This window comes from Mastigoproctus giganteus, chromosome 6 (genome assembly GCF_048544385.1).
Source record: "Mastigoproctus giganteus isolate SK-2022 chromosome 6, ASM4854438v1, whole genome shotgun sequence".
Taxonomy (NCBI): Eukaryota; Metazoa; Arthropoda; class Arachnida; order Uropygi; family Thelyphonidae; genus Mastigoproctus; species Mastigoproctus giganteus.
In genome coordinates, this window is record NC_143580.1 from 223,704,809 (window position 1) to 223,715,375 (window position 10,567).

A 10,567-nucleotide genomic window follows, 5' to 3' on the forward strand; every position below is an offset into this window, starting at 1 on the left:
AAGCTTCTAGACTCCATTCAAAAGAGGGCAATTAGGTTAATCAATGACCCATCTTTTAGAAGTCTCTCCACTCTCCATCTCACAGACATTCTCTTTCTGCTGCATGCCTTTTCTAGAGACTTCCATGGGCACTGTCCTTCTGAACTGGCTTCTAATTACCCTCTCTCTCTTCCAAACTAGTCTGAATACATGCCAGAACTAGTCAATATCCTTTTACTGTACAATTTCAGACTCACAGAACCAACTTTTCTTCTTCCTTGTTTATCTCTTCAACTTCCATTTTCTGGAACAACCTCCAGTCACATATATTTCCCTAAAATTAAAATCGACAAAAATTCAAGTCTAACGTCAATAAATATCATATTAGTGGACTCCATAAAAACAGCAACTACAAATTATTAGTATTAGTCAGAGGAAGCTATAGGGTTTTACTACACCAGCCAAAAAAATAATAATAGTAAATAATAAAAAATAATAAAAATAAAATACATAAAAAAGAAAATAAACTGCCTATGTATTTCCATCCACATATAAGTAAATACCTTTGAATTTAGCTGTCAGTCTCAACTACTCAAGGAGGAACTTATTCCAGCAATTACAGCTTATTGGCTAAAAGAATATTTCCTTTTCCATGTAACTTTAATTTATGACCCCTGGTTCTGGAATCATTTATAACACTGAAAATTTTGCCTTCATTCATTTTACTATTCCCTCTCAGAGATTTACAGACTTCAATCAGGTCCTCTCTAAAGTGCCCAGTTGCCAAGCTCTGTAACCACATATTCAAAGTTTTCAAGTGTGGTCTTACAGTTGCCTTATATAATGGAAATGGGTATGATAACACTTTAAGGCTAACACTACATAAGCACTGCTTCTTTGTATCACTTTGCCAATACTAATGACTATTTACAAGTGCAGAGTAAATAATACTGGTGTTGGTATAGTATATAAATGGTACATAGATATGAGTATGTTAGCAGGAGAAGCTACATAATTTTTCATGTCTATAAAAAAAGATCTACTCACGTTTATTTCAGATTAAACTCCCATAATACATTTGTAAGATAAGGAAAGTTTGAATAAAATTACTACTAAAAATATTATATAATAAAAACTTATAATGGTACCATTTCTTGTAGAGAAAAGATGCCAGTCTGTCTAGCTGAGCCAAGTATGGCAGTTTCTGCTAGACAGTTCCTTCTGTATCCTTTAATAGTTTGCACAAGCAATTTAAAAGATCCTGGCAAGAATTTTAGTGTATATGGAAGTATATGTGTCACCACATTTTGATAGATAAGCCTGAAATAAGAAAACAGAAACAGAAAACAAAGTATAATCAGTATTATGTAAAACAAGATAAAAGCAAATTATTTCACTTGTTAAAAAAGCATATAAATATAGCACCTAACAATATGAAATATTTGGTATTGCAATTTTTTTGATTCTACATTTATCAACTACCATATTTAATCAAAAAAATTAAATTAAAAATGCACCCTATGTCCAATGATTGTATTAGAAAAGCAAAATGAATGCCATGGAAATTAGATTTTTAAACCCCTCTTAATTAAAAAAACATGCTTTTCTGTATGTAACACAAATGTTACAATTGATGTGTATATGTACCAAATTTAACCTTCTTTGCCAACCAATGTGTTTCTAAATATCAATAACTTATTTAGTCTCACATGAAACTATGGCAACTTAATATATTTAATGTTATATAATACACCATTTTTTAGAAAATACAATTAAAATAAAATGTTATCCTACCTATTGCTACCAAACAGAGCTTTTGAAATAGGAGGTAACCACCAATTGGCCCATATCTGAACAGCACTTACTTGGTCATGTAGATGTCTATATTGTAAAAAAAAAAAAAAAAAAAAAAGATTAAAAAATAATCTTATTAATAAAACATTACAGATGGAAGTTATATAATTTGAAGGGAATAAACAGAAAAGAGTAAGCAAATAAAAGTGAAATGAAAGGGCTCTGGGAATTAGGATATAGGCAGATATGAAGTATTCATATCTGCCTAGGTTGTTGAAAAAAAGCTGTGAATTAGGGTTAAATTTGAAAGTGTCTGCAATTCTGCCCAGACACGATAGGAGGGAGTATATGATGAGAGCCTTGTCGATCAATTCAGCCCTGGAAAGATTGTGCAAGGCTCAAGGGGCAGAATTTTTTCAGCCTGGTCGGTACTTGTTAACAGGAGAGACTGCTTCTACAGGGATGGGATACACTTTAGCATTAGCATTAGTAGAGGCATATGATGCAAGAAAGTAAGCTTTTGCAGCATCAGTCAAAAAAAAAAAAAAAAAAACCACTCTCATTTCACCCCTCCGTTCTTTCGAAATACCTATCCAGCTGAGCCTTAAATTTATTTAGGCTATCAACTTCCACAGCAAGGGATGGAAGTCTGTTCCACCAACCAACGACCCGCTGGCTAAAGGCAAATTTCCACACATCTATCCTACATCTGTCTTTCCTCAATTTGAATTTATACCCTCTCAGGTGATTATTCTGAGCAAGAGGAAGAATCCCATTCGCATTGAGCATACTCGAACCATTCAAGGCTTTATACACCTCTATCAGATCACCTCGACGGTGCATAGTCTCCAGACACTGTAATTTACAAAACTTAAGCCTTTCTTTGTAAGAGCAACCCTTTGTTCCATTCACTAATCTTATTGCCCTTCTCTGTACTCGTTCCAGCAGCTCTACAACCTTCTTAAATAGAAATGGTGCAAGAATATTTGCTGATGCTATCGAGGCAGTGTTAGGTGGGTCAGAAAACTGCTAGCTGGGGGGGGGTACGAGGACTAATAGATTAACAGTAGCCATTGGCAGAGGTGAAAGTGATTCTTGCACTGCTTCTATTGGAATGAGCAGCAGCCTGGAAAACAATATTCAGGGTAATTCGGAGACTGCTGGGAGTCATTGTGGTGCAAGTAAACACATGAGTTGTGTTAAGGTAGATAAGAATAGGAACAGGTGCATGTACACCAATGCTAGGAGTTTGGTAAATAAATTTGATGAATTTGAGGTATTGCTCAGGACATCAAAGGCAGATATCGTTGGGATATAAGAAATGTGGTGTTACAAATATAAGGAATGCAGAACTGGAATTTGGGGAGTACAATGTGTACAGGAAGGATAGACAAGATAGGAAGAGAGGAGGGGTTATACTATTAGTTAAGAAGCACATAAAATCCAAGGAAGTGAAGCCAGTCGACATCACTGGACAGTGCAGTGTCCAGTCAGTTTGGCGTGAAATAAGCACTGGGAGATCAAAATTGAGAGTAGGAGTGTGTTATAGGCCCAATAACTGTCATGAGTATAATAAGGAACTGTACAGGGAAATAGAGTGGGCCAGTAAATCAGAGTCTTATAATGGGGGATTTTAATTTCCCAGATATTGGCTGGAATTTGTGGGTTGGTCACTCACACACTAGCAAGGCTTTTGTGGATTTATTGGATGATTGTTTTCTACATCAGCATGTTCAGGAGGCAACTAGAGAGAGTAATACTCTTGATCTGATTATCAGTAGTGATTCTTCATGCATTAAGAATCTGCAGATAAAGGAACCACTAGGTGGCAGTGATCACAGTGTGCTGAAGTGGGATTTACTCAAAGAGGTAACTACCATCAAAGGTCAAGGGAAGGGTTTTTGCTTTCATAAAGGTGACTACGGTGGTCTGAGACAATATTTAAATTCTATACGGTAGGACCAACTGATGATGTTACCAATAGCAAATTCAAAATGGGAAGCATTCAAAGAATTTATCTTGGAAGCTACTAGGCTTTACATACCAACTAAGAAATACTGTTCAAGGTTTAGTCCTATATGGATGTCAGATGAACTAATTAGACATGTGACAGAGAAGAGAAATGCATGAGATACATAAAAATTGACATGTGACACGGAGACCTATGATAGATATAAGCTGGTCTGTAACCAAGTCACAAAGGAGATTAGGCAGATTATGAGAAATCCTTGGCAAAGGATGCAAAGAAAAACAACAAAGAGTTCTTTACCTATATAAACTCTAGAAGGAAAGGGATGAATCAGATTGGTCCACTGGATATTGATGGTTCAACTGTTGATGATCCTGCTCAGGTGGCTAACAAACTAATTAAGTATTTTGCATCTACATTCACCCATGAGGAGTTATTCAGGGAGGGGAAAACCAGAGGTGAGTAGGATGATGTTGTAATAACTGAGAGGAAAGTGGACGAGAAATTGTTGAAGATAAACATAAAAAACACACCCGGGGTGGACGAGATCTATCCAGTTATATTAAAGGAGGCAGCAAAGGAAGTAAGCAAACTCTTAGCCATAATTATGAGAGCTTCTTTGGACTCAGGGGAGGTATCCATGGACTGGAGATGTGCAAATGTGACCACAATTCACAAAGGAGGATCAAAGGGCAACACAAGTAATTATAGACCTGTTAGTTTAACTTCCGTTCCAGGAAAATTAATGGAGGCACTGGTTAAAGAAGCACTGCAGGATCATCTAGACAAGACTTCAGTTATAGCTCGGACACAGCATGGTTTTGTTAAGGTAAAGTCTTGCCTGACCAATTTGATTGGATACTATGATGTGGTCATAAAGGAACTGGATGCAGGGAATAACTTTGATATCATATATTTGGATCTTAGAAAGGCTTTTGATACTGTTGCACATGGAAGACTGCTGCACAAATTGGAGCAGTGTGGCACTGGAGGCATATTGCTGCTATGGATAAAGGGATGGTTGAGTGTGAGAAGACAGAGTGGTAATCAATGGACACTGCTCATCGTGGACTAATGTTATTAGTGGAGTTGCTCAGGGTTCAGTATTGGGCCCATTGTTGTTTTCTGTATTTATAAATGATATTGATGATGGTATATCAAGCTTAATGTCCAAGTTTGCAGACGATACGAAGGTTGGCATGGTTGTTAAGGACACTAATGACAGTATGCTGCTTCAACAGGATCTAGATAAGTTGAGTAGATGGGCTGAGAGGTGGCAAATGAAGTTTAACATTGACAAATGTAAAGTAGTACATATGAGAAGCAGCAACCCAAGAGTGATGACGTATCAACTCCCTGGCACTACCTGACAGTGGTAGAGAACGAAAAGGACCTGGCGATAATTGTGCAGGTAGATATGAAGTTTTCTGAGCAGTACAGACAGTCTGCAGGAGTAGCTCATAGTGTTTTGTCAATGATATACAGGAATTTTTCTAGCAGGGATAAGGAGGTGATTATCCCCTTATATAAGGCAATGGTCAGGCCACACCTTGAGTACTGTATACAGGTCTGGAGGCCTAATTTAAAAAGGATGTAGAGCTGTTGGAACGAGTACAGAGAAGGGTAACAAGATTAGTGAATGGAACAAAGGGTTGCTCTTACGAAGAAAGGCTTAAATTTTGCAAATTACAGTGTCTGGAGACTAGGCACCTGCGAGGTGATCTGATTGAGGTGTATAAAGCCTTGAATGGTTTGAGCATGCTCAATGCAGATGGGATTCTTCCTCTTGCTTAGAATAATCATTTGAGAGGGCATAAATTCAAATTGAGAAAAGACAGATGTAGGATAGATGTGCGGAAGTTTGCCTTTAGCCAGCGGGTGGTTGGTTGGTGGAACAGACTTCCATCGTTTGTTGTAGAAGTTGATAGGGTAAATATATATTTTTTTTTTTCTGGCTGATGCTGCATAAGCTTGCTTTGTTGCATCATATGCCTCTACTAATGCTAATGCTAATCCTATTCCAAGTAACATAAACAGGCAACCAGAAAAGTCCATGGTGATGGATGTTTTTATCAAACAATAGCCTGCCGAGACAGGGAGGTCATAATCCGAACTGTATAAGGCAACTGTAAGCCAAAGTATGAAGATCTTATCTGAAAATTTAGATTTACAAAAAAAATTAAAAAAAAAACTTCTTGAAAGGGTCCAAAGACAGGCAACTACGTGGTGACAGTAGTAAAAGGAAAACAATATGAGGAAAGACCAGTTATGTGGGCTACAGGCCTAATTGAGGTGTAAAAGGTTCTTAGAGGTGGATAGTAAAATGAATGAAGGCAAAATTTTTATTGTTATAAAGGGTTCCATATTTTCAAATTGTTTATATTGGATAATTGACTGTTCTGCTTTAAACAGCAAGTTGAGGTTGGCAGTTGAAAAATTTCAATGGTGACCTAGATAGTTACCTATGTGATGTAGGAAGCATACAATTAACTATTGTCGTATCTACTTTTTTTTTTTTATCTCTTCCTTTATATTTTTATTATTTTTTATTTTTATTTTATTTTATTATTTATTTATTTTATTCTTTTGTTATTATTGCTAATCATTATTATTCTCTTTTTAATTTTACTATTTTTTAATTACTATTACTTTTATTTATTTAATTATTTATTATATATTTTTTGGTTGGCACAGCAGTATAATATCAACAAAAATGAAAGGAAAAGATTGAACTGGCAAGAAAAAAAAAAAAAAAAAGAAGTCATCAAGTGGTTACCACGAATACTTACCACGTAAGAATTCATGGACAAATAGGATGCTAAATTATAAAGGAAATAATAAATTGCACAAAAAAATTATTAATGTATAGAAAGGCTAGTATGCTTTGATTTTGAATATATTTTAAAATGATTCAAATCACTCACTACCATGAATTTTGGAGCTATTTTAAACGAATTCAATACATAAAAAAAATTTGCCTTCCCTTTTTTAATGGTTATATGCTCAACTCCAGCACCAGATACTATGATGTGGTGACAAAGAAACTAGATGCAAAAAATAATTTTGATATCATATACTTAGATTTCAAGAAAGCTTTTGACACTGTTGCACATGGAAGATTACGGTACAAATAGAGCAGTGTGGTATTAATGGCAATTTGCTACAATAGATAAAGGGATGGTTGAGTGGGATAAGACAGAGAATGGTAATCAATGGAAGCTGCTCTTCGTAGACTAATGTTAATAGTGGAGTCCCACAGAGTTTGGTGTTGAGCCCACTGTTGTTTTGTATATTTATCAATGATATTGAGGGGCGCCTCTGTAGCCAGGTGGGAAGGAGCAGCAGTGCGTAGCATACGCTTCTTGATTAGACCGGGGTTCGAGCCCGTCACCACCAAATACGGAGGATGCAGAAAGGTCAGGGAATGACCACCGCATATCCCGGAGCAATATGGCCTTAGTTGCTAATGCTCCTAAAAAAAAAAAAAAAAAACCAAAAACCAAACCAATGATATTGATGAAGGTATATCAGGCTCAATGTCAAAGTTTGCAGATGATACAAAGGTTGGCAGGGTTGTTAATGACAGTAATGGCAGTGTGCTACTGCAACAGGATCTAGAAAATTTGGGCACATGGGCTGAGAAATGGCAACTGAAGTTTAACATTGACAAATGCAAAGTACTGCATATGAGTAGAAGTAACCCCAGAGAAATGTACCAACTGTGTGGTAACTACACTTCGGGTGGTAGAAAATGAAAGACTTGGGTGTAGTTGTGCAGTCAGAGCAGGTCATGGGGGTATTGTCAATGATATACAGGAATTTTGCTAATAGGGAAAAGGAGGTGATTATCCCTTTGTATAAGGCAATGGTCAGGCATTGCCTTGAGTACTGCGTACAGGTCTGGAGGCTTCATTTTAGGAAGAATGTAGAGCTGCTTGAGCATGTATAAGAGAAGGGCAACAACGTTGTTGAGGGGAATGAAGGGGTCCTCTTACCAGAGAAAGGCTTAAGTTCTGCAAATTGCAGTGCCTAGAGTCTAGGCACCGGTGAGGTGATTCTGATTGAAGTGTATAAGGCCTTGAATGGGTTGAGCATACTGAATTTAGAACGAACCTGAGGGGACATAAATTCAAATTGAGGAATGACAGTTGTAGAATAGATGTGTGAAAATTTTCCTTTAGTCAGTGGGTGGTTAATTGCTGGAACAAACTTTTAGAGGGAATGGATGTTTTAAATTGGTTTTTTTTTTTTTTTGGCTGATGGTACATAAGCTCATACACTTGCTTCCTTGCATCACATGCCCACTTTACTACTACTACCAAACTTCCAGCAAAATGTATATTGGAATTGGAGAATCTATTAATCAGTGCAAATTACATTGCCTTTGTTAAGTGTCTTCAAACAAATCTAAAGACTGCCTAAATACTAGCATTGGTAGTGGCATATGATGTAAGAACGCAAGTTTATGCAGCATCAACCAAATAAAAGAAAAAAAAAAAAACCATACTTCCCACATCACTTAGCCATTCCCTCCAATAGTTTGTCTAGTTCCATCCTTCCTCAATTTGAATCCCATTGTGCTTGAAGTCTTAAGTACCTCAATCAAATCACCGCGCAGGTGCCTAGTCTCCAAATGTTGCAATTTGCAGAACTGAAGCAATTCTTGATAAGAGCACCCCTTCGTTCTCCTCGCCAATATCTTTTGTAATAAGAAATTCTTGAAATTTCCTATTACAAAAGATATCATGGATAGCTCTGCATCAAGAATACATATCTGTATCCGTGATGCAAACTACAGGTATCTTTCTTGCATTATAATAGTTATCTTCGTGTATAAAAAAAAAAATCAATTTTATTTAACCAATCCTTAATGCACATATAAATATTATATGTTAAGATTACATTATATGAAAAAATTGATATCTTGATAAAGATAATTAGAAATGTAAATTATCTAGCAAGCCTAATTTCTACTATCAAGGAACAGGTAATGCTTCATATGGAATTCCATATAGAGAGCAATGGTATAAAGCCTTTTTTTTACTATTGAAGAATACTAAATATAAAACAATTGCTAGACTAGTCCTTAAATTATTTTTAAATTGATTTTCAAATCATAATCCTTCCATAGACAAGAAAATGCATCCCAAAAATATGACCTAGTTTACGGTACTTCCTGCACACAATGTAGTTTTTTATGTTTTTACAGTGAAATCCATTATTCAATTTACACATAAAGAAAAATATCAAGTATTATAATTTTTCATAGTTTATGGCTCTGCAAGCCTAAAGCTAATATGCTGCAAGCCAGTAGTTCTCCAATATTTTCTGCATAAGTAGGCTACACTGAATAGTCAAACATGGGGCAATGGCCCACCTGGAAACATGAATTTAAAGTGTGAACTGAATAACCAAAGATTGGAAAAAGTTAGTAATTTTATGTAAAGACTGTGCTTAAATACACAGTCTTTAATGAAAAAAAAAAAAAGATTAGATATGAAAAATTAACAAAATAATAAGTAAAAGCAATGTAGGAAGTCAGTTAAATAAATTCATTTGGAGTAAAAGAGTAATTAACCCAAAAGCCAAGATTAGCTAGTTTTTAAACCTATTTTAACTTATGGCACTGAGAGCTGGATAAATAAACTAATCAAAAATTAGAATCTTCAGAAATGAAACTTCTTAAGAAAAATAAATGAAGTATAATAGATGGAAAACAATAGCAAGAGAATACTACAAATGAGGAAATAAAAAAAAAAAAACTTGGGGTAAAAGTATCAGCTAAAGATAAGTAAAGCAAATTTAAGATGATATGAACATGCAGAAAGAATGGAGGAGGGAGATTAGCTAAACACATTTCCGAAAAAAAAAAATGCAGAGTAATACCCCTAGGGGAGAAACCAAAAGGAAGGTGGATCAAGAGTGTTAAGCAAGCATTAGAGGATAGAGTACTAGAGCTAAAGGTCTAACAGGAAATAGGACAACATTAAGAAAAATAGTGAATGGAAGACTGACTTGTACATTCATTGTAACCTGTATTTACACTGGGTATAACCAATTTGGGTGATGACATTGATATGTTTTTATACAAGCTAGAATAAATTTTCAGTTTTTCAAATAAACTACAGGTTTTTTGACTGACATTTTGTGACAGGTTATGAGCTAGCATATTAAAAAAAAACAAAAAAAACTTGTAATTTTATTACATTAAAAATACTCACAGTATATTTTTGATAATAGCTTTATAAACTTCTGTGGCTGGTGAAACAATGTGATTAGCAGATAAGTTGTTTATGATTTCAACTGAGGATTCCTTGTTATTAATAAATAACTATAAAAAACAAGGAAAAGAGTCAGCAAACATTTATGACTATATAAAAAATGCCCAACAAATAAATTTATTTACATAAATTGAAATTTCTAAATTTTATGCTAAATATTAACCAATTCTTTACTTTCACTCTCAGCTTTATATAATAAATAATTTTACAGTTAATAGGCGTCATTTTCAAAATGGTGCCACATATTTCTTTTTAAACATTTAATTTTGATCTGTAATTAGATTTAATGACTGCCAATGCCAAAAATCCAACTTCATAAAGGTAATAACTTGCAAATGGCACTAGTATTTGCAAAGCTTTATTGCTACATTGCGGGTATTTGTGTTTTACTAAACACCAAAATTCATATAAAGATAATGACGAAAAGGGAAGACGATGCATTCTCTTTGTCAAAAATACCCAAAATATTTTCTATAATTATTTACATTAATAATACAGATCAAATAGTAGTAGATATCTAATAATAAAAAATCATTCTTAATAC

General features: G+C 34.9%; 1 protein-coding gene across 1 annotated transcript in view; it reads right to left on the reverse strand.

The window, feature by feature from the left end:
* The window catches only part of LOC150085022 (tRNA (32-2'-O)-methyltransferase regulator THADA-like), a 177,228-nt gene extending 167,166 nt beyond the window's left edge, over positions 1-10,062 (reverse strand). Inside the window, exons 1-3 of the mRNA XM_090376437.1 lie at positions 9,964-10,062; positions 1,774-1,860; positions 1,128-1,299 (exon numbers count right to left, since the gene is read on the reverse strand). Coding sequence (XP_090232563.1) covers positions 1,128-1,130 — 3 coding nt within the window. The 5' untranslated portion in view covers positions 1,131-1,299; positions 1,774-1,860; positions 9,964-10,062. The remainder of the gene's footprint in view (positions 1-1,127; positions 1,300-1,773; positions 1,861-9,963) is intronic.
* Between the last annotated feature and the right edge of the window lie 505 nt (positions 10,063-10,567).